The 24,226-nt window shown below is 42.7% G+C and overlaps 1 protein-coding gene across 5 annotated transcripts; it reads left to right on the top strand.

Moving 5' to 3' along the window:
* The first annotated feature begins 877 nt into the window (after window positions 1-877).
* Window positions 878-23,675, top strand: pdxdc1 (pyridoxal-dependent decarboxylase domain containing 1). 5 transcript variants are annotated; one of them, XM_040191726.2, is made up of 23 exons: window positions 878-1,127; window positions 1,762-1,838; window positions 2,045-2,113; window positions 2,694-2,777; window positions 4,658-4,804; window positions 5,054-5,243; window positions 5,607-5,675; window positions 5,760-5,838; window positions 5,956-6,040; window positions 6,190-6,238; window positions 6,932-7,033; window positions 8,199-8,324; window positions 8,539-8,589; window positions 11,599-11,659; window positions 11,963-12,033; window positions 14,564-14,669; window positions 14,790-14,964; window positions 16,325-16,443; window positions 16,534-16,655; window positions 17,517-17,609; window positions 17,761-17,857; window positions 18,077-18,172; window positions 21,355-23,675. In XM_040191726.2, exons 2-23 carry the CDS (start codon window positions 1,762-1,764, stop codon window positions 21,630-21,632), a joined length of 2,346 nt encoding a protein of 781 aa, XP_040047660.2. In that variant the 5' UTR covers window positions 878-1,127; the 3' UTR covers window positions 21,633-23,675. The 5 variants fall into 5 exon arrangements, with proteins under 5 accessions (XP_040047660.2, XP_040047659.2, XP_040047662.2 ...); XM_040191725.2 differs by having other exon boundaries at window positions 4,655-4,804; XM_040191728.2 differs by lacking the exons at window positions 878-1,127; window positions 1,762-1,838; window positions 2,045-2,113; window positions 2,694-2,777 and adding an exon at window positions 3,969-4,193.
* The last annotated feature ends 551 nt before the right edge of the window (window positions 23,676-24,226 follow it).

Here is a 24,226-nt window from a genome sequence, read left to right as displayed (position 1 = left end):
ACACACTTGGTATTCTTTCAATCAGCTTCACCGGGCATTCACCTTGAATGTTTTCAGTTAACAGATGTTGCTGTCAGAAGTTGATTTGTGGAATTTCTTGCCTTCTTAATGTGTTTGAGTTGTGTTGTGCAGGATTGGTACACAGTTCTATAAATTGAATAGGCCTATTTGATTACAGTTCTAATCCATATTACGGCAACTAAGTAAGAGAATCGGCAGTATACTTTAGGACAGGAAGGTCAGTCAATCCAGAAAATTTCAAGAACCACGGGTGGAGTTGCAAAAAACATCAAACTCTGAGATGAGCTCTCATGACTGCTCACAACAGGAAGACCACGCTGAAGAAACTTGGGGATGTTTCATGTTTCACTGCTTCAATTGATTGAATTTCTGTTTAGGAACATACATGTTAATCAGCCTATGCACAAAACATACACACATTTTCCATTCAGTATTACAATGTTCATTTTTGTATTTCATTCAGTGTCTTACGTTAGGCTATTGAGATGAGTTTTGTCTTTAATGATTTTACAATTTTATTTTGTCCAAACATTCATTTTGAGCGTTGTTAAGTAATAAACACGTACCTTTATTATTTGTCTTAAGGACAGTAAATAAACTGCACCAATTATGTTTAATTTTAGTGTTGTGTATTTGTCGTATTTGTAATTGTAAGGAACAAGCAAGCTTCGGGTTTTAAAAAACGGTACCATCCTGGCACATACCGTATAATTACCGTGAAACGCCTTATCGTAATAAATAAAACAGTAAATCCATGGCGTCCCTGCTGCCAGTTATTGACTGGCCACTATACACACCACTCTGGAAATATTCATAGAAACATTACAACGGCACACCTGCAGCTTGGGAGTTAAATAGAATACGGGGTCGTCATCAGACTCACCCTGACTGGTGCTGTGGGAGCGCGTGACGTCGACGCTGCCAGCGTGGAACGCGCGCCGCGCGCCCATCCAGGAAGTAAACTGACCGGTTCTGTGGAGTAGAGAAAGAAACTATAGCACCAGATACGCGCCCGACTGTGAGCTTCAGCAAAGACTTCTGAAGGGACGAACATTACGTGTCCTTGCCGTGGACCGTGACAGACGCGGACAAGCCGCTGCGTGAAGGTAAGAGGTCGGTCGGCCGTGAGCGTTGCTAGCAAGGTTTTAAGGGGCCGAGGGGCTGCGGGGCTGCGGGGCGGGTTGAACCTGCTGGCCGAGAGGAAGCAGCGTGTAACGGGTGTACTAAGTGTAACGTTGCCCCCGCTGCCGTAATGTCTCCGCTCAGAGATGGCTGTGGACATTGCGGAAGTGCAGTGGACTGCTGCTCATTCACACAGGATCCCATTGTTGACCGATGGATGCCACGTATAAATAGGGATCATATTAACTTAATAATGCAAGAAATGAACGAAGGGGACTTTATAATTATTTTGTAACGTTGTGCTTCTTCTTGGTCCAAAAGGACACTGTTCTGCAATACCTGTAGTCACAGCTACAACAGCATTTTTATTTCGAGAGGTTTACGCTGTGCTTCAATGAACATTACGATGGAAGCTTTGAGCTTTGAAAACAATAGCAAAATGATATGATGGACAGGATAAAATAATATGTCCAAGCAAGTGATGAAAGCTCCGTAGCACGAGTAGCAGGATGTCTCCATTTATGCATGCACACAGTGATCTCACATTTTCTAATGACTGGTTTAAAAATGTTTGTTCTAATACTCTTTTCAACTTCCACACACATACACACATTTTAGATGATGGTGAACTCAACATTTACTCAGGTGGGAAAGAATCTGAGTGAAGCCATGAGAATCCTTGGAGACGGACAGATGTGAGATAAGGAACTATTTTACTTTCTACCTTATGCTTCCACAACTAACTTTCTGATGTTGCTGAAACTTTAGGATTATGGCAATGGAATTTTTTCACAGTGAGCTAACATCAAGCAAAACACGGGAACACATCTGTATGTCGGTCTTATGTTGAACTTCTGACCAATGAGCACAGAAAGCAACATTGTCTATTGCATCTGTTTAGAGAGCCAGAGGCAGGACCAGTGAAGTGGCGCTTCAACAGAACCACCATCCCAGGACCCCTGCAGGGAGAGTAAGAAACACACACATGATCCCTTTCTGGTTGAGCATGCTTTAAGTCTCAGACGGGACTTTCCTTCCTTTTCTGATTCTGTTAACGTGTGAGCTCAGCGGTATTTCTGAAGAAAGCACTGTGAACCACAGCAAGTAAATACTTCCAGCTTCTTTCCTTTTTTGCTTGTTGATGTTTTGTAGGTAAGCATTTGCTTTTGCAATATCAAAGGGCCATGGACAGTTGATGTTGTAAAAAAATGTTTTATTTTTCTTATCTTGGCAAAAGGGCTCTGGACCCCTTGTTCTCCTAGCTCACAGAAGAAAATAAATACGAAAACATTGGTGAATCCCTGAAATCCACGGGTACTAACAAAAAAAATCCTGGATACGTACCCAAATAAGAGGACAGTTGTTTGTAAATTGCCTCCTGCATGAGGCCCAATGAATTGATAAACTATTAACTTCAAGTAATAACTGCTCTCCGGCAGTTAAAAACGCACTGAGCTTGAATAAGTCTGTTCATAGGATAGCTGTATGTTGTGATGAAGAAGGTTATTTTGTGAAGCTCATCACTTTTTTCCTTTGCGTCTCCTGTGCAGCGGTCAGGATGTTGCCACTATACTGCACCTGGTTCACAATCTCATTCATGATGAGGAAGAGGAGGAGGACAAGCCAAGTCAACAGTGAGTACAACTCCAAAATGCATTTCCTGCTGAAAATGCTGAACGCTAAAAGCTTAAATTAATTTAATTTAAAAAAATTGCTCAATATACAGAAATAAGAGTAGGTGAATGATTTTTTTTTTCTCAACTGCTGAAAATACTGAAATGAGAAAATACCAGCAAACTGAAATTAATCTCAAATGTAAATGATAAAGAAACGGCCTGGGGGAAAAAAGAAAAAAGCATAGAACATCTGACCGTTCAATCTCTGGGGCCCCCTTAAATTCCAAGATATGGAATATCTGTTTAAACAAAACTAGTGCAACGCTAGCTAGCGCTATCTTAGCTGCCACTTTACTAGCTAGTAAGTGCAGTATTTCCCCAACCATCATAAAAGGGGGGCGCCCCAGCCCGTAAAATACTCCCCCTCCCCCAGTGGACTCATTCTATCGATCCAAAAATGAAGAGTGAAAATTGTGGCAATACTGGGTAAATATAAATATTTTCGGAAGCTGCTCTCCACCGTAGGTTTTCAGTCTGCCAAACACACCCGGTCGGAAAAACTCATGAAACACAATCAGTGATATTGAAACAAGTTGAATAGATATCAAAAATCTGAATGGAAAAGAATAGTTTAGGCCTCTTAACCCATTTAAAGGTTTACATGGTTGTAGCTGATTGGGGAAGAATAAGGATTTTAAACTTGAAAAGGATTTCAAAGAGAAACTCCATTGGAGAACAAGAATAGTATAAATATTTATTCATATTAAATCAAACATAAGCGGTAGAAAGCTGAAGTCATAGCACACCCTCTCCCGAAGGAGCTGAGTCCAGTTCAAAATCCTTAAAAAGCATTTGAACAACTAATCAGTTCTCATCAAGCCATGAGGATATTACTGTTAGCATTGTGTCACATGCTCACATTTGACAAATGATCCATTTGTATTCGCTTTTTTGTAGCTAGGATTGAGATGATGCCATCTGTAATAACCGTGGCAATCTTAGTCCTTTTTTAAGATGTTTTAAATGTTAGTTTTATAGTTCCTCATCATAAGGGCTCACATAAAACATGGCCTGGTTGGTACACCACCTGGCCCAAAAAAAAGTCACTCCCTCTAATATTTCGTTGGACCGCCTTTAGCTTTGATTACGGCACGCACTCGCTGTGGCATTGTTTCAATAAGCTTCTGCATCGTCACAAGATTTATTTCCATCCAGTGTTGCATTAATGTCTCACCAAGATCTTGTAATGATGATGGTAGAGTCTGACCACTGTGCAAAGCCTTCTGCATCACATCCCAAAGATTCCCAATGGGGTTAAGGTCTGGACTCTGTGGTGGCCAATCCATGATGTTTCATGCTCCCTGAACCACTCTTTCACAATTTGAGCCCGATTAATCCTGGCATTGTCATCTTGGAATATGCCCGTGCCATCAGGTAAGAACAAATCCATTGATGGAATAACCTGGTCATTGAGTATATTCAGGTAGTCAGCTGACCTCATTCAGCACATACAGTTGCTGAACCTAGACCTGACCAACTGCAGCAACCCCAGATCATAGCACTGCCCCCACAGGCCTGTGCAGTAGGCATGATGGGTGCATCACTTCATCTGCCTCTCTTCTTACCCTGATGCCCCCATCACTCTGGAACAGGGTAAATGTGGACTCATCAGACCACATGACCGTCTTCAGTTTTTAATAATGTGTTGGACAGTTCTTAACCCAATTTTAGTAGTTTCTGCAATGTCTTTAGACGTGTTGGCAGTGTAGAACAAAAGAGAAACGTTACACAAAAACTAATACAGTTTCTTCTTTTGAAGTAGAGAGCAGTTACTCCTAATGAAAATAAAGGACTTGAGCAATATGGTGTATGATGAAGCTGCTCTTTGTCTCCAGTAGGATGCAGCATGTGGGTGAACAGGGTCACATGGCCTTGCTGGGTCACAGCCTAGCCGCTTACATCTCGGTGTTGGACAGAGAGAGGCTGAGGAAGCTGACGACCCGGATCCTGTCTGACACCACATTGTGGCTGTGCAGACTGTTCAGGTAGACGTCTGGCTACAGGTGCAGTACAGTTTAGGATCTAAACTAATCCCTACAGCTTTGCTGGTGTTTATCATCACAGAGTCAAAACCAGCACAAGGTGAATTATTATTATTTTTATTAGATGGTATGAAAGCAATTGCTACCACGCAATGCTAAATTTCAGATTCATTAGTTTAATCAGTGCACAGTATTATAGAATTGACGTGAGAACATATTGGTAGAGCTTTCTGCTCTCTAACTTTCTCTCAGGTATGAGAACGGGTCAGCCTACTTTCATGAGGATGACCGGGATGGCCTGGTTAAAGTGTGTCGGCTGGTCATTAATGCCCGTTATGAAGAATATGCCTCTGAGGGCTATTCAGTCCTCGGCTCCAGACAGCCAGTCATCTACCAGAGTGCCTCCGGCAGACCTGGTCTGGGGCAGCATCTGTGCAGCCAGGTAAGAGGAACGGAACATACACTGTCACATGATGAAGATTAAAGCCCATGTGTGTTGCAATCCTATGCTTCCACTAGGATTTAGAAATATTGCTATTGTAGACAAATGGACTCTTAAAAAAAAAAAAAAAGATTCTGGATGGGCTCCATATTTATGGTATTGACCAGATATCCTTTTTAGCACCACGACTAGTATTTGTGAGACATTAGCATACCAAATGTATGACAGTTTCAGAGTGTCTGATGTATTATTATAAATATATGTATTTAGAATCATTTTAGACATGGCAATGACAACTGTATTATATCCAGCTGCATACATAAATGAAAATTGGTATTATTTTAATACAGTCTCTGTCATCAGCTTGGCCTGCCTCTCTCGAGTCTTTGCACAGTCCCATGCAACACCATCTTTGGATCACAACACCAAATGGTAAGACTTAAAATGAAAATCCTTTTGAAAACAATTGTCAGATGGTTGAAAATAGTGAGCTTTGACTCTCATTCTGTTTGTCAGGATATTGCCCTGTTGGACAAATTAATCAAAGAGGACATCGAAGCCAGAAAGCTTCCGTTGCTTTTAGTTGCCAATGCAGGTGAAGGATAATCCCAGTTAAATCCCTTCTATGTTTCACTTTCTACACTGCTCAATATAGTCATTAAAACGCAAATGCCTTGTTTATGAGAAAGTTCTACCGCTGATTTTTTCCTAGGTACACCAGGGGCAGGACATACAGACAAGTTGGCTCGTCTAAAGGACCTGTGTGATCAGTACAGCATGTGGCTCCATGTGGAGGGGTGGGTCAATTATTATACTCGCCGCAATAAGTGTTTAATTTCTGCACCCTATTTTTAACATGAACTCACTGAAATACTGTTTATGCAGTAGACGTGTGCTCATTGTATACTCACCATTGAGGGCATGGTGTTTGTGTTTTCTTCGTCAGAGTCAACCTGGCAACCCTGGCACTGGGTCAGGTCACCTCTGCTATCATGGTAAGCTGATGACACAATTACAGCCACAGCCTAAACGCTGCTGTAGTACCAATAGATAGACATGTTCAATGAACACGTGTCATTAATAATTACATACTATATGCTCATTGAAAGGATTAGAGGTCCTAATGATTCATCCAAATCAATAGACTTTGTTGTCCTTTACTCACGTTGGAATAGCATTAGAAAACGTATTGAATGGTTGAATCGGGACCAAAAGGTATTTTCACATACAAATGTGAATAGAAAGCTGATAAAATAAAATATTTATCACTATGTGGGTCGTCGTGGCACAGGGTGCGCTGGAAACCACAAGGTTGGTGGTTCGAGTCCCGGCTGCCCTATGTCCCAAGTCGAAGTGTCCCTGAGCAAGACACCTAACCCCTAATTGCCCCCTGGGCAAAAATGTAAAATGCCATTCGATAAAAGTGTCAGCTAAATGACCTGTAATGTGTAATGTGTTGTGATTTAAAAACCCAGTGCTGTGGCTGCTTATCACAAAACCCATTACCGATCTTTGTCACAAATACCACATCTAAAAAGGAGGTTCAATCACATATGCCCAGTGTGAAAAAGGAGAACCGTTTTTGTGTCATCTCTGAGCTACTGTCTCGCATCTCTTTGATTATAGGAAAAGCCACCCTTCTCTTGGGACGTGTGTTTATCAGCTAACATTGTTTTTTTTCTCTCTAGGCAGCCAGCAGGAGTGACAGTATGACACTGACACCAGGTCAGTGGTTGGGACTCCCTGCTGTTACTGCGGTCACCCTCTACAGACATGAAAACCCAGCACTGGTAGGCTCATCTCATTCAATACAAATTAATTAAAAACACCGTGTTGCCAGTCTGGCTGCACTTAAACAATGGGCTAAGTCCAGCAGTATCTTCCACCCTGCAGTTACGGGAGGAGTAACACACCCTGTAAGCATCCGTGGAGAGGGTCCGAATGGAAGCCCTCCGGGCAGTAAATACAGAAACTACTTTTTTGGGGAGTTTTTCCTGTGCCGATGTGTGGGTTTTGGGACAGACGATGTCGAATGTGTACAGACTGTAAAGCCCTCTGAGGCAAATTTGTAATTTTGTGCTATACAAAATAAAATGAATTGAATCTAACCCTGGAACATGAGAATACGTTGACCGACGTGAACCACTCTCCCTTGGAGACAGAAGGCCAGGCGTCTGCTGTGCTCTACATGTGCAGTGGCAACACTGCAGGACTTAGATTTTAGTCCGAAGCCTCTCTTTCAAGAAGGTAGGCTCAAGTATTACCCCCACGGGTTGTGACAGGGGGTCCAGCATCAATAGTTCCCTCAGCCAGGACCTGACTCCTGGCTCAGGGAGTTTGAAAGGTGCCATGGAAGAAGATGTCAACACAAAGATTCGAAGAACAATACCTACAATACTGCCAACCATTATGAAAATAGACGGCCACAGCCCCAGCACCTCTCAAACAGTGGGAGCACCTCTACTAAACAGCTGTGGCACCTTTCCCACACAAAGTCAGCTTCCGCAAAGTCGTGCCAGCTACCCTACTTGCCGCGGCTCCTGAGCTTGAACCAGGAAGAACCTCAGCGGCTGCCGCTGCCACAATTTGAGCTTGTGTCACTGGCTAATTGTCAGTCATCTTGCTAAGCCGTAGCAATCATGAAACTTTTCGCCACATAAAGGATCCGTCAACTTATGTCAACAGATGTATTGACCGTCTCCACCTTTAGTCAGCAGCGCTCTGAAGCCCCGCCCCACACTATGCCATCTGTTGTTACAGTTATTGATATTCAACACGTCACCTGTCCAAATTGCACCAACCAAGACACGGCACGTCCTTGGTTTCCTAGCAATAGACCTGCCCCGTGTGCAGTAGATTGAATTAACAGTTCCTGAGAGCACACACACACACCTACCTATCTAGCCTCATAGTTGGATGACTCACTGCTCTGTATCTGTATGTTTTGTGTCTCAGTCTCTGGCTGCAGGTTTGACCTCCAGCCAGCCGGTGGCGAAGCTGCGAGCACTGCCTCTCTGGCTCTCCCTGCAGTACCTCGGTCACAGTGGAATTGTCCAGAAGATCAGACATTCCACCGCTCTGGTGAGCATCTCTTAGCTCCCACCTATCCACTGCCTTTTTACTTTTCAATATAGAAGTGTGTGTCTCAAAAGCGGGAACTATTTAAAACAAAACCTTTTGAATGTTGGTATGAATAAAATCGTCATTGAGGAGTTGAGAAATACTTCTTTAACATATTGTTTTCTTTGGTTGATGTGAAAAGTTAGTCGTTTCACCTCTTCTCTTTCCCCCCCAGACCCAGCAACTTCTGCCAAAGCTAAAAACTCTTGCCTCCATCAAAACCTTGGTAGGTGCTCTCTATGTTCGGCCAGTACCAGAATGTTTACCACAGTAAAAGGTGGAAAGGGGTTTTTGTGAGTGCGACCATACCAAGTCAGCAAATAACCCACTGTGCATGAAGTTACTGCTTGTAACTCACCATAAATATCCAAAAGAGGATATTTCTGTTTACGCCTTAAACTGTGTGTTATGCCTCAGTAAAAATAAATCTTATGTGTATGTGATAGTTCTGTAGTGACCCTTTACAGCACGGCGCTCTACATTACTGCTACAATGCCTGTTCAAAAGCATAAACCCCCCCTTCAATGTTTCACGCTTTTCTTACTTTTAAACATCACGGTCAATGCAGAAGCGCTAGGATAAACTGAGACGGCAAACCTTTCTTTTTTGGCTGCACACCTTGTGGCCATTTAGTCACATCCAAAACCTCCCCTGGTAAACTGCCATCACCTCACCTTCAACCCCACCATGTCCCGTTACCATGTTTAGTGAGCTTTTCTTGGTACACAAAGACGCTCAATCTCCACATGGGCGCCATCCGCCACCAGACTTTGGTGTAATGTGCAGGGGTGAAGTCTTGGTACTGCAGCGAATGATGCCCAAGCGCTCCATATTTTGCCTTGGCAATAGTGAGCTTTGACAGGTCTAGCGCCGAGTACTGGCCAGCTCCACTGAGTTTACATGGATACAAAGAGTCACAGCATCTACCAACAGGCCTTAAGGCTGGCGCATGCTTCTGCGTCTTTACGCGCAGCTGTGTCGACGCACTCGCGTCAATTCACGTTTCAGAAAGGCTTGCGTGTGTTGCAGAGCAATTCACCGCAGTAACGTTTTTTGTCGAAGACTACCTATTGTGCTATGACTCCGTAAAGGATGTAGTTATCTGACCAATCGCAGCCTTTCGGGCTGCGAGAGGCTTGCAAAGCGTTTGACGCAAGTCTAGAAAAATGGATTGACGCACGCAAGGCGGTGTGAAAAGGCACGCAAGGGGCGTGCTAGGGGCTCCTGCGTCTCTCTGAAAATGCAGAAGCATAAACTAGGCTTAAGGCGCAGAAAAAGTCTGCCCCAATTAGGGGAGTCACAGCTGAAAAGCTGCACCATTAAAACACAGCGTCATGTACCGTGTCCCAAACGTGCGGATGGGGAAGCCGGTTGCGGCTTCTAGTTAGGCACAGGGAGTGGGAAGGAGTAGCTCAGACGGCTTGAGGTGACGGAGACCATTCAATAAAAGAAGCCGGCCAACCAGCGCAGAGTCAGACAGTCCGAAAGACTTTAACAGGTCATCCTTTAGGCATTCTGGCGGATTTTCAAGGTGTTGTCTCTGCGGGCAAACAGTGCTTCAATAAGAACAAACCGTTCCGACGCAACCGTCTGCCAAAAATACGGAGTTTGAGTGAAACTGCGTGCGTCGTCATGTTCCTCATTTGGAAACGTCCAGTATGTTCATCGTCGCCGATGTTGTAGAGCTGGGATAGAGAGTCACATACCTTTTCTTTCTTTGGCTGCTGTTGTGTTCAAAAATGAAGAAACTCCGAAAGATCATGTTGGATCAAAGATTTATAATAAAAAGATTCTAATAAAGACAAACAGGACTGTGATACGGAGAAAACATCGCAGCTGAGAGATTAGCCGACTTCTGCAATTTACCAACCAGACAGTTAGTTTGCGGACTACAACGTACTTGACTGTTTCTCACTTCCACCGACCAATCTCGAACAGCACATACAGGTGTATTCATACAGATCCGAAAAATGTGGGGATGGCTGGCTCTTTTCCCCACGAAGGAAGAATGCTGCTGATTAATGCGGACTCTCCACATGTCTAGTACTGTTGGTTGTGGGTTTTTTCGTACAGCTAATCCTTAGCAGTGAATGTTGGCACCAGGTCCGTGGTATCCATGTCATCCTCATATATATATATATATATTATATACACACACACTACTTTGAAGGAACAACTATTTAATGGTCACCAGTGTCCTGTCTAAGACTAATCTCAATTGTTTTGGGACCGTGTTGATTCTGGTGCGGTCAAAAATACAAAGTTGTGGTGCCATCGCATTTGTGTTAAGCATCAGCTCTGATTGTTGTCTGTTTGAACATAGTCTTATTGTTTGCACAAGTCATAGCACAAGTAAGAATCCCATTGGGTGATCTTTTGTTTGGTCTTGTCCAAATCCAAAAGCTAGAGCGGCAAAAGCAGTTCAAAATGTACCTACTGTACTTAAACAACCCCACCCATCTGGCCAACTGATGCCTGTGTGGGATTCAGTCAGCAACAAGCACGTTAAAGCCTTGAATCCTGTCCAGGGTGCAGAGCCATTTGTCTATTCATGTTTCAGACATACAAGTGTTATTCTCTAGTTTTCTAACTTGACAACACCACATATGCCTGTGGATTATTCATCAGGAACATTTATTACCAAAATATGTTAGACATAGAAGGAATTTGACTTGGCGGTTGGTGCATAACATCAGACAAGACAATGGACAACGAGACCGATAAGACAACAATTCATTGACTGACTCGACACCCAAAAGAAATTGGTTCAGAAATTCACGTTACGCAACTTCTGATATGTTTGCTGAATTGTATTTGGGTTAAATTGATTTGGATAGCACAATTTGACCCAAACGCAATGAAATGCTTAGCAGGGGTCCCAAGCTACATGCTTTTGAAACGTTTTACGGTGCTGATGGAGTACCTAAAATTCCATGTCACATATTGATTAGTTTGTACTAAAACAAATGTTCTGAACTGGACTTGTACCTTTGGCTTTGGCTACTCCATACCACTGAGAGGCAATAACTTGATCACTTCCATCAGGATCAGTTTGACATATCAAACAAGAAATGTGTGTTTTCATAGTAATAATCACTACGGACAATGTAGTAGTTTAAAGCATGTCTTTTCACTGATAATAATTGTTTAGCATGTCATAAAGCAGATCACTGGTTAGGTATGGTGACATTGATCCTCTACTCTTAGGATCACCTTGTGTTCGTGTGTCCAACAGGTGGAGGACGAACTCAGCTCTCCTGTGGTGCTTTTCAGGTTTTCCCAGGAAATTAGTTCTGGTAAGGTTCACACCCCCTTGACCCAAAATATAATGACTGGGCCAACCCTCATGAAGTCAATCACTAACAGGGATGTCCCATAGACTAGGATGTTAATGGGGATCTCTTTGTATTGTCATCTTAGCTGCTGAAACCTCGAGTAGTTTGTGTAATAAGATATTAGCTTAAAAGTCTCTCCCTCCTGATCTCCAGCCATCACTGACAACATGTTATTATTGGGATAATTATATCACTATAAACAAATAATCATGGTACATTGTGGAATTCTTCCTCTAGTCAACGTTTCCCTTCTTGCGTTCATAGCATCCAGCGGGGGCTCAGTGGAAGGTCACTGTGCTGGGGAAAAAGAGGTGCTTGATGCCTTCAACAGATGGGTGAGTGTCATCTGCTCCTTCGACATGTACTTTGTGCCCAGGTCTTGACATTTGCACCGGCCAAATGCGTGTAGAATTTAGCTGTGGCGGGTAAAGCAGTCTCTCTCACTAGACCAGAGGTCACTAACTGACGGACCACGGTCTGGATCCGGACCCAGAAGCCGTCCCATCCAGACCAAAAGCTAAAAAAAAGACTTGTGATTTAAACGTGACAGCGCACTTTGACCGGCGCAGCTTTGTCTTTACGGTGGTGGCTTAAAGCGCAGACCAATGGCATTAGAGTTAAACCATCTCATGTCATATCACTCGACCAATCCAGTCTGGCATTCAAGGCAGGATGAGATCATCTCAATGCTGTGGACAGACGAGAGAGGTAGCGGCAAATTACAAATAAAAAGACTGTAGGAAGAAAAGAAAGATAGCGAGATTTGAGAAAAAGACGAGACTGAGAAAGCGAGACAAAGGGACGAACAACGAGGAACTAATGGCGCTCTCCAAAAAGACAAGTGCACAGCAAAAGTAGTTTTAAAAAAAAAAGTTAACACATTTTATTTATAATTTGTAGAGTCCAAATGTGAAGCAGAAAAGGGGAAATTCAAGCTTTTCCATCAGTTTATTTTAATTTTTCTGAATTGAATTAATTTTTTTTTTAATGCAGCCCTAAAAAACGCAGACCTACTTTTATTTTATATTTTCAGTCACACATAAATGTTCAGTCCTTTGTTATGGAACAATAAATATTTTCAAAGTTGAATTAGTTTGATTTGTTAGTAGTGTATTGATTACATGCAAATGTTGATACTCTATTCCTCTATTTCAGAGGTCTGAACCAGGGGTCGTGACATTTTTTTTCCCACAAATTTAAATGTCATCAGAATTGTATTGTCTTTAAATACACATTAAATCCAATATATTGTAGCGAACGGATAAATTGATGGAGAAGAAGTTATCTTTCAGTCCACAATGACCACATTCAGGTTCCCACAGGAGCTCTCAAGCTGGGCACCGGTTCACTCTCAGCACCTTTCATGCAACTACGACCGCACAGGCACCAGCCAATCAGCGCTTATGCTCACATCTAAAGACCAAATCACACCAACTAGTTACATTATGATCTTCCGGACCTCTTCACATTTTAGTTGAATACCCCTGCACTAGCAATTCTATATAGCTCTATTTTTATTGTAGTGTAACGGCGGTTATTAATGTGTCATGAGATCATCATCCACAAACCCAAGACTCTCGGTTACATTGGTGGCAGCGGTGGTTCTTGTGCACAGATACAGACCGCAACGACTATTTTACGCTCCGGCGAGGTTTAGTGTGCACTTCCTTAGTTTAGCTCAGCTCAGTTTAGCAAGCGGGCTAAAGCCGCGGCACTGAAATGTGGAGTTCCTTCATAACGTTAGCTCTTTACCTCTGCTAACTGTATTCATGCTTAATAAAAATACACCATCCCTGCAGCTCTCTATTTGCATTACACATAGCATATTTAATGTGAATTTTAGTTAGAACTCCCAGACTCTACTTAGCTTTTCAGTGTCTTGTAGCCCGTTACGGCCTGCCTATCGCGCCGAGGGGTGCACAGGCGTAACACACAAATGTAGAAAAAAAGGTCTCCTTGGCAAAGGTGGAACGGCGGAGATAAATAAGGTGTGCGGTTTGAACAATAGTAAATACAATTTGTCGACAACTTATTTAACACAAAAGACAACTGAACGGAAGCAAAAGGCATCAGGGTCTCAAACAACCAAAACCATAAAGAAAACCACCCCCTAGCTAGAAAACAAAGTCGTTCGGGCCTACCGTGGGAAAAGGAAAAACAATACTGACCTTCCTCTCTATCCACAAAACGGGAGGAAAAATAGCAAGAGAAATGGCAAAGAACCTTTACACGCTTAGCAGTCTGACCGCAGACACTATACACAGACGGTCTGCTTGCACTGGGTCAGGGAGCCTTTATGTAGCCCACTAATTGTCTGATGTCTCTCAGGTGGCGCCGCTCCAGGTAAATCACCTGAGAGAATTCCCCCGCCCTCTTCTCAGCAGGGGGCGGAGTCACGTCAGGGGACGTAACATAGCCCATATTGGTTTAAAACAGTTATAGACTAAGTGACTCATTCAGAGCTCTTTATACGACCCTATTAATAACGTTTTTTAAATTGAAAATCTGGATGAATTCTAGTCCCTCCCAGATTATAATGTGATGTATAAATATCATGCTATATGTTATTGTTATTTCCATCTCTCTGGATATGTAATGTTTTTGGTGAGGTTCGTGCAGAGCACAGGGAATCCCCGGCTCAGCTAGCATCAATGTCTATGTGTCCTTGGGCAAGACACTCAAGTCGACTACATAGTGTGAATGTCACTGATGGCACCTGTACGGTAGCTCCTGTCATCAGTGTATGAATGGATAAATGTAGTGAAAAAGAGCTTTGAATGTGGTTATGTCTGATGATTGATTTATTGTTGGATAAAAGAACTGACCCAATTTGATGTTTTTCTTTTTATGTTGTCCTGGGTGTAGCTGGGTGAACAACTGCTTCAGTTAGTTCCCACCAGTGGGGTGGATGTGGTGGAGCTTGAGGACGAGGGTACATGTGTTCGCTTCAGTCCCCTCCTGACTGCTGAAGGTAACATGAACACACACAAGGAAGTTATTCTGATCAACATGTGTTTCAATAGATGTAGATATTGTCAGTAATATTTACTGAAAACATCGACATGACCATGACTTCCTCCCTTCTCCCCAGTTCTGGGGACCCAAGAGGAGAACATCGTGGACATAATGGAGAAGCTGTCCGAGCTGGTGTCTGTGATGTACTCCACAATGTGCCTGAGACAGGACTTCAGAGAGGAATCCCACCGACACTCTCCCTCGCTCTCCTACGTACAGCAGCTTAGCTGGCCTGGCCTTGGTGCTGTCCGGTAAGAGTGGAAAGACATTACCTATATTGATTCAAAGGAACCTCCAGTTAGTGTATTCAACTGTGTTAGTAGACGCATGTCAGCACATCAACCAAATAAGCTTATCTACTTTAAATGTCTGTTTCATCTAAAATGGGGCTTTGACTTCATTGTCACCAAACATTTGATTGCATGTTCTTTGATATTTTCAATGCAGCTGCGACAACATGCTGCGTTATAAAGACATGGAATAAAAGAAAAATCATGTAGAACGCATACTTTTCCTGCAGGACTCCTTTTCCAATTCAAAATCAATAGGAACTTTACCACCTACTGGACCAGTGGATGGTAAACTAATTTAAGAGTGGGATTTCTGTTTAAACTTCCTACGAGAGTTGCAGTGTATTGAACAATATTTCTGGGATTAGCCCATTTAGTGGCTTATTCAGCAGTATAAAAGCCACTGCATCATTTTCTATTATTGGCCACTTTGTGAGAAGTGATACATTTTCAGATCAGATATGTGGAAAAACAAGTGGGCTGCAGGGTGTTTTTTTATTTTTTATAACCTAACCCGGCTTCATTGATACAACTTTATCCCTGAGCTGTTTGGTGAGCTCCTTGGTCTTCATGATGCTCTTTGTTTGGTAATGCTCTCTAACGATCTCTGAAGCCTTCACAACACCTTGATTTATACTGCGATTCAATTGCAGATACATGAACCCTGTTTACTAATTATGTGACTTATGAGGGCACCAGATCTTTTGTCAGGGGTTTTACAGTAAAGGGGGTGAATACCAATGCACTCTCAAATTTTTATTTGTAAATCGTTTTGAAATCCATGTAAACTTTCCCACAACTTCCAGATGATTTACTATTTTGTGTTGGTCCATTACATAAAATCACAATGAAATAAATTGGAATCTGTGGTTATACCATGACAAAATGTAGAAAAGTCAGCTTAGCCATCACTCTTGTGTGTGATCTTGCATACGGCTGCGTTCTGAACATACCTCCTCAAGAAAAGACCGATATTGGTGTGGATTTAATCGTTTATCTCTGATAAAGTAAACTGTTTTTGTTAAGGTGGTTATTACATGTTACTTTACCAGCAGCTTTTTTGGTGTATGATGCAGTGATACAATGTCAGCTCACTTCCACGTTAGTCCTGTTTTTTATCGGTGGGCCGATTTAAAATAGATATAGGAAATAATTGTACCGTGGGCCGGAGTTTGGGGTTCTGAACAGACCCAAAATTACTATTGTAACTATTTACGTAATGATCATTCTGTATTTGTCACCCAGCCCTATTGTGAATGACAAGAGAAAGACGTGGCTTTAACTAACCGCGTCATCAATTCCATTACATGTTAATGTTCAGGTATGAGCCTCGGGCTGAAGGAATGGATGAGAGCAGGAGGAAGCAGGAGATGCAGAAAATCAACAGTGAGCTGCTGAAGAAACTACAAGACCTTGAGACTGACATCATATTTTCCGCGGGTTAGTAGAACCTCTTCTTCATCTGAGAGGCATGTGAAAGATGTCAGTATTTCTCATTTCCATGTCTTTCTTCTCTTTCTCTCTCCCCAGGCCCTGAGTTTGGGACAGAGGAGGACTGTATCTTTGTTGGTATGGTCACTGAGGACGTTGATGTTTCAGAGTTGGTGGATACCTTGGCTTCCCTCGGGAGAGATATAGAGGAGAGTGGAAGGGTAACTGCTATATACATTTTTGAGGATACTTGAAGGTCTGATTTTCAATTAATAGTTTACATTGTACGTCGATGTCTGTGTCTGCATGCATGTGGCGCTCGCACCAGCGAACAGAGAGCACCAGTAGACAAACTATTACCTCCCACCCTCTCTCTCCCAGTTATGATTTGCATTCAGTTATGATGAAATATCATCTAACTTATTTGAAGAGCATATTTACTAGCTTCTAAACAACTATACTAAGTCAGCCGACTGGGGGGGGGGGGCATGAATTCACGCCCCGCTTGATGCTGAGCAGGACACCAGACAGGGCATTGAAACGGGACGAATCGGGACGGTCCAGCCTAAATCCGCTTAAGAGCACTGGCGGTACACAAGAAACGGTGGCGTTACGCTTAAGAGTCAAATGTAGAAGTAACGGTACTGCTTACCGGTGAGTACTGGCCCACTTCAAGCACTGACTATGCGTAACACTTACCAGTGGCCAGTAACACGTACCAGTCAAAGGTTTGGACACACCTGTGTCACACATACATATGGGAGTAATTTATTAAGTAAAGAACATTGATGAAATGCTCCTTGGCCTAAAGGTAGGAGCAAATGTGTATTGTTTTGAGAATGCATGTAAGTTAGTTAGTGAGTCAGACCAATGACCTCTTCATGTCAGCTGACCCACCAAATCCTGATCTATCCAACAATTACCTGAACACGGAGGTTACACGATGACCGCTTATTTTCTTTCCAAATCCCTTTTATTGTTTATCAAGCGAACCAGTGCAATGCTAACTTCCTGTTGGATCAAAAAGTACAACATTACTTGATTCTGTCATTTCTAAATAATAATGAGTTTTTCCTGTGTAGCTGCTGGACAACATGACGGAGGTGGTGAGGAAAGGTATCCTGGAGGCAGAGCTGCAGCTGCAAAAAGCCAATGAGGAGAAACTCATGGAAGAGGTGTGTGTCTGTGTGTGTGCGTGAGAGAGAAGTTAGTACATTGGGGTATGTTTCACTAATTGTGAATTGTAATTGCGTTGGGTGTGCGAAGGTCAAAATGTAGCTAAACAAGTCCATTGAAATGATGGACTTTCTCTGTCTCTGTGTGTAGGGAGCGCTGAGACAGCTTCCTCTGGTTGGCTCGGTGTTGAACTGGTTCTCTCCATCTCAAAGCTCCATCAAGGGCCGGACCTTCAACTTGGCTGCAGGTACAAAGTGTCCTTGTATGGCAACAGTTATATTTGAACCTCCATGTCAGTACATGTCACATTTCAAACTCAAGTCAAAAATAAGTATATGTTTTAGAAGCTACTCAATATACGGGAACATTCTTTGTCTTTTTTTTTTTTTACAACAATAGTACTGTGTGTAGTAAACCAAAGTATGTGAACATTTGTCAGTATTACTGTTTAACTGTGTGTCTATAGGTTCCCTGGACTCCACAGAGACAACTTACTCTACCAAGGCCCAACCAGGGAGGCCGTCCCTGCAAGACAGTTCCACCTCATTAAGGAAACAACCAGGTAGGATTGTCTTTGGCCACTGGTGGAAAGCTGAGCTCCTCCTCATCATTCACATGAAAAGCAATTTCCGTATGATCTGTGAGCCACTTGATGGCTTTTCATGTGCAATAAATGTTTTATGAACAACTTAATGAGGATTCAAAAAACGAGATAGCCCCACTAACAGTGGCACAGAGAAATAAATCCACAATGTGTGCTTACTTAAGCTTGGTGGCGTTCTGACTACCCACACGGTTATTTGCTAAAGTGCAGTTTGATGGCCTGCTAATGGCGCTGCGTTCACACCAAACGCAACGCCAGTGTTTCGCGCCACAGGATTATATGCAAAGTCTATGCACAGACGCAGTGAGAGTGGAGCAACACGAAACTGCGATTGGGCGACGCGTTCCTCGCGGTGACGTTATTGCAAACTTGACGCAATCAAAGGAAAGTTGAAAAATGTTGACTTCGCCGACGAGATGGCCTGACGCTACGATAGCCCAACGCCTTTAGCGTTGAGATGCTCCCCGTCGTGACTGACATCCTGCAGACAGCGGTACCCCACTGCGGTCATGTGGACTACATTTCAACATGAAATTACGATACGGGTGCTTGTACAGCCCCAAATGCAGTGTTTATTAGGGCTGTCAACATTACTGCATTAATATATGTGATTTAATGTGGCCTCGATTTAATGCAACAAAATATTTTAACATAGTTAACGTTCGTTCGTTTACTTCCGGTACCGGAAGTTGACCATGGAAACGAAACGACCGCTAGCTGCAGTCAGTTACATCATTACATTACATTACATGTCATTTAGCTGACGCTTTTATCCAAAGCGACGTACAATAAGTGCATTCAACCATAGGGTACAAACTCAGGAGAACAAGAAACAAGAAAGTGCAATTTCCTCAAATAAGCCAATTTACAATTTGCTATAGATGAGTGACGTTACAAGTACAATTTAAGTGCTACAATTTGTTAGTCTTTAGTCGAGGTAGAGTCTGAAGAGGTGTGTCTTTAGTTTGCGGCGGAAGATGTGAACGCTCTCTGCGGTCCTGATGTCTTCAGAGAGCTCGTTCCACCATTTCGGCGCAAGGACAGCGAAGAGTCGAGACCTAGTCGAATGTTTTGCTCTCAGTGAGGGAGGGACGAGTAGTTTTGCAGATGCAGAGCGGAGAGTGCGGGTTGGGATGTAGGGTTTGACCATGTCCTGGATGTAAGCTGGACCCGATCCATTCACAGCATGGTACGTGAGCACCAGTGTTTTGAACTGGATGCGGGCAGCCACCGGTAGCCAGTGAAGAGAGCGGAGGAGTGGAGTAGTGTGGGAGAATTTCGGAAGGTTGAAGACCAGTCGAGCTGCTGCATTCTGAATGAGCTGCAGAGGTCGAATGGCGGTGGCAGGGAGACCTGCCAGGAGGGAGTTGCAGTAGTCCAGGCGGGAGATGACAAGAGCCTGAATCAGTACCTGCGCTGCCTTCTGAGTGAGAAGGGGACGTATTCTCCTGATGTTGTAGAGCGTGTATCTACAGGATCGCGTTGTCGCGGTGATGTTGGGAGTCAGGGAGAGTTGGCTGTCGAGTGTGACGCCGAGGTTCTTGGCAGTCGAAGTGGGCGTTAGTACGGAGTTCCCAAAGTTGACTGTCAGGTCCTGGGTAAGCGAATCTTTTCCGGGAAAGAGAAGTAGTTCAGTCTTGTCGGGGTTGAGTTTCAGATGGTGGGCGGACATCCACTGAGAGATGTCAGTTAGACAGGCAGAGATCCGAGCCGCCACCTGGGTGTCCGAGTGAGGGAAGGGGAGAATTAGTTGGGTGTCATCGTCATAGCTGTGGTAAGAGAAGCCATGCGAGCGAATGACAGCGCCAAGAGAGTTGGTGTAAAGCGAAAACAGGAGGGGACCCAGCACGGAACCCTGAGGAACTCCAGTAGTGAGAGGACACGGTTCCGACACAGATCCTCGGTTACCCGGTAGGTGCGGCCATCGAGGTAGGACGAGAGAAGGGAGAGAGCAGAGCCTGTGACACCAAGTTCCTGAAGGGAGGAAATAAGGATCTGGTGGTTGACCGTGTCAAATGCAGCAGAGAGGTCCAGAAGGATGAGGACAGAGGAGAGAGAGGCGGCTCTAGCAGTGTGGAGTTGCTCAGAGACAGCAAGGAGAGCAGTCTCTGTGGAGTGGCCTGCCTTGAAACCTGACTGGTGGGGGTCAAGGAGGTTGTTACAGTGGAGATAAGAGGAGAGTTGATTAAAGATAGCACGTTCAAGGGTTTTGGACATCAGGATGGAGAGAGCGTTTTGCATTGGAAGTAAAACAAACACAGGCACGACATACAGCAGAGAAGTCTGGAGAGGAATTACTCCACGTGTCAAACAAGAACTGAAGGCTGAAGTCTTCGTCAGGGGAACAGCAGAGATGGGCCAACATCGTTCATAAGAGCGGTGCGATGGCCTACGTCGTCCCCAGCGGAACAAAAGGGTGCAGGTTCAAATCCCCAAACCTGGAGTGGCAGAGAAGAGGTGCCACGAAACCGCCAGCGAATTTGAATAATCCGCTTTTAGTGGAATTATTGGATGACAAGTCCCATTGAAAAGACAAAGCGACAGAGACAGAGCACAGCTCTAGAGATTGGGGTTTTGGAAAGGGATGTTTTAATAAGCACCCGTATATCCTCTGAAGTGTAGAAATACTTAACGTTCCGGTTCCCAGAAGGAAAGAACCTACTCTTTTTAGTTGCATCTTTTTTAGGGCTGTTAAATTTAACGCGTTAACTTATGCAATTAATGTGGCCGAGATTAATGGAATAAAATATTTGAATGCAGTCAGCGCAGCTTTGTTTACTTATGCTATGCGTCAACCCCTGAAACCGTTGTGTGCTACACTCAGTTAGATTGGAGAGAGACCGAGACGGTAGTTGAAGATAAAGAGAGCTTCATCTTCAACTTTTAATCGAGATTAATGACTTTCAGAATATAAAGTTAATTAAGTTAAATTAAATCTATTGACCTAATCTCTTTTCTAATCCATTTCCATCTTCCAGAAAGTTTTCCCCTCCGACTAGTTAATTTTGGCTAGCTTGCAAGGTGATGAAAATGGTTCCTAGGGATTTTCGTCTTGGGTACCAGTCCTGCTCGCAGAATTCTGATACCTGCGTAAAATGACATTAAACTCTGCTTGTGTACTTCCTCTCTTGACGTTGTAGGTCAGAGGTTATTCCGGCGCTCGGGGGCGGGCTCTGACTCCTTCAGTGAAACTTCCTCCATCGGCCCAGCTGAGGAGACAACCAGGGACACGAGTGCCATTCCCAGCGAAAGCATCAACCCCCCAGCCTCTCATCCGGTGGTAGAGGAGGACCCACACACTGCAAGTGTTGTCGTACCAGGGTATATCCAGGAGACTGGGCAGGTGCAGCTGGAGGATGGCGGGGCTTCAGAAGAGAGGGTGCCTGATGGCCAAGAGGTGGAGCAAAGTGGGGAATAGGATGCACTCTGTCTGCAGGAGAAAAAGAAAGGTGTTGGCTCTTCTGGTTTTAAAGGGAAAGATTAGGTTGCTTGTCTCTGTCCTATGTCAAATGAAAATCTTCCCCTGATACTTCCATACTGCAATGCACACAGGGATTCTAAGAAAATTATGAAAAATGTTCCGCTGTACTTAAAATTGATGGATAATTTCTTCTCTAAGGATACAGTGAACTAGTGAATGAAGTGTTACGTGGTGTTTTTCTTCCATCCAGCATTTTGTTTTTACACTGATCTCTTTTCGTTTGCGTCTTGTTGGACTAGAGCAAAGGAGTAGCCATATTACACACAATAGATCTTTAGCTTTTAGGTGGAATAGGATTGGTCAATACACAGTCAATAAACTGGGAATATAGCAGCTTCATGTTAAGGCAATGAGTGGCACTCAAACTAAAATGTTGACATTTTTCACAGCAAATAGTCTGCACAAATGTTATATCTAAAACATTAAATTACTAATTATTTAAAATGAAAGAGGTCTGTCTAGGTTGAGTAGAGTATTATAATCTATTTAATTAAAAGATAACTACTGATAATAACCTGCTTCAAGAACTCCCTTAATGCGCTGAAATGAACTTGATTTAGAGAATGGGGGTCCCATTACGAATAGAACGTTGTAATTTCATGAGAAAAAGTCCCAATATTACAAATATGAGTGATTAGATTATTTAAATAATCCTATTCTACAAATATTTTACAAAATTACAAAGGTAATTGCGCAATAATTTGAGATGACGCTGTCATTTTAAGAAGAAAATGTTAGGAATTTACAAACCCAAAAGGTCGTGTTCTGAGATAACATATTTTATAGTATAGTTTTAGAAGGTATAATGAATTAACTTGTATTTTTGAGAACTATACTGACGTTTTAGAACAACCAAATCATGATTATTTGATGTCCATGGTTATATTCCATTGTTCTCAAATATGTAAAATACCGATCCTCCATATTCCTGATTTTTCTCTGTAGAATCACAGAATTCAATTTACCACGCTTCAAACTGAACATTACACATTTTTCAGCTATTTTTATTCCCACAGTATCATGACTCTATTCTAGTAAAATTACAACTTTATTGAGATGATGTTTGACCTTTCTTTAAAAATAAATTTAAAAAATTCTTTAAAAAATGCTGTAGGAAGCATCCTGCCAGACCAGCACTAATGCCCCGTCTTTTGTCCTTGTCCCTCAGATATATTTTCTGAGGGGCAAGGACCCTTTGCTCCAAAATTCTTATAATGGGAGTGCCGACACTCCACCACCCTTTCATTCCACACACCAATCACAATAGAACAAGAAAGTAACATCAATACTGCTTGTAGACGTGCCTTCAAACCTGACCCCACAGATACATTAGTGAGAGTATGTAACAAAGCGGTCTCCTCACTTTTTAAGAGTGCAATTTACAATTTCACACTTCGTATAAAGCTGTCATGGGAACTTCTCTGTTCAAAGAAACCTCGGTTTCCTAATATTAAGCATTTTGATGCAACTTTATACTACATTATCGATGACCTATCGCGGGGAAATATTAATTTCATGGCTTTTGGAATTTAATTGAAGATAATACGGCTCAATTAGTCTGGCAGGATGGTTTATTCCTCATGGAGGTTCCTAAAGCGACCTGTAATCCTGGTGGACCATTTACTCTAAAAAGTTGTAATATGTTGGTTTGACATTGACACGGTGAGAATGAAGATTACAAAATAGATTTCAGCATTATTGCACTAATTCTGTAGATAATTTATTTTCTCTTTCTTTATTTAATTTTTGATATGGTGTACATGAAGCAAAATCTTGATTATTTCTGTCATTTGATCCTATTCCAAAGCTAAATCAATAACTTCATAATCTTACAAAAACAGGTTTGATGAAGAACTTTGATCGGATATAAGGAGCCTGTCGCCGTCTGAATGATTGATTGTATTGGATAAGCAGAATCGTTTCTCTTGATTGTTTTTTACAATTAGTTTACAGAAAATAAACACTGATATTTTCTGTAAATTTGGTCTCCGGACAGAATAAATTCAAGTTTTGTAGTGTTTATGTCAGGCCATGGCTTTGTGTGGATCAGTTCCAACTCTACATGTACCTCCCATCAGATTTTATTTGCCTTCCTCTGTGTCGTTTGAAGCCGTTCATCCAATGCAACTGGCATGCGCGTATTCAGGATTGTACATGAGTTAGGCATTAATAACAAAAAGCCCATTTAGAGACGCTGAAAATCACAAAATGGAAAGGTCTGAGTATATAAATGGCCTTTAAGACCCTGAAGCATGCTAGACTAAAAGTAGATCCATGTATGTCTGTGCAATCTCAGGTCTTTAAGACCCCATCAAAAGCAAGTGAAACATCAATAAACCAATACAAATGTCAACTGACTAACAGGAGCTGTTGAGTTGAGTCACATGACAAAATCGAAATGGTTGTAACCCTAGCCTTGACTTGAATTGGAACTTGTTGCTTTAGACTTCTGGCTTCTTGGACTAAAGACTTGCTTTACTTACTTTGGACTTGGACTTTGGATTGCATTTTCAAATACAGCACAGGCAACT

Source organism: Gasterosteus aculeatus, chromosome 11 (genome assembly GCF_964276395.1).
Source record: "Gasterosteus aculeatus chromosome 11, fGasAcu3.hap1.1, whole genome shotgun sequence".
NCBI classification, from domain to species: Eukaryota; Metazoa; Chordata; class Actinopteri; order Perciformes; family Gasterosteidae; genus Gasterosteus; species Gasterosteus aculeatus.
Note: the sequence above shows the minus strand (reverse complement) of the source record. Positions and strands in the feature narration are given on the sequence as shown.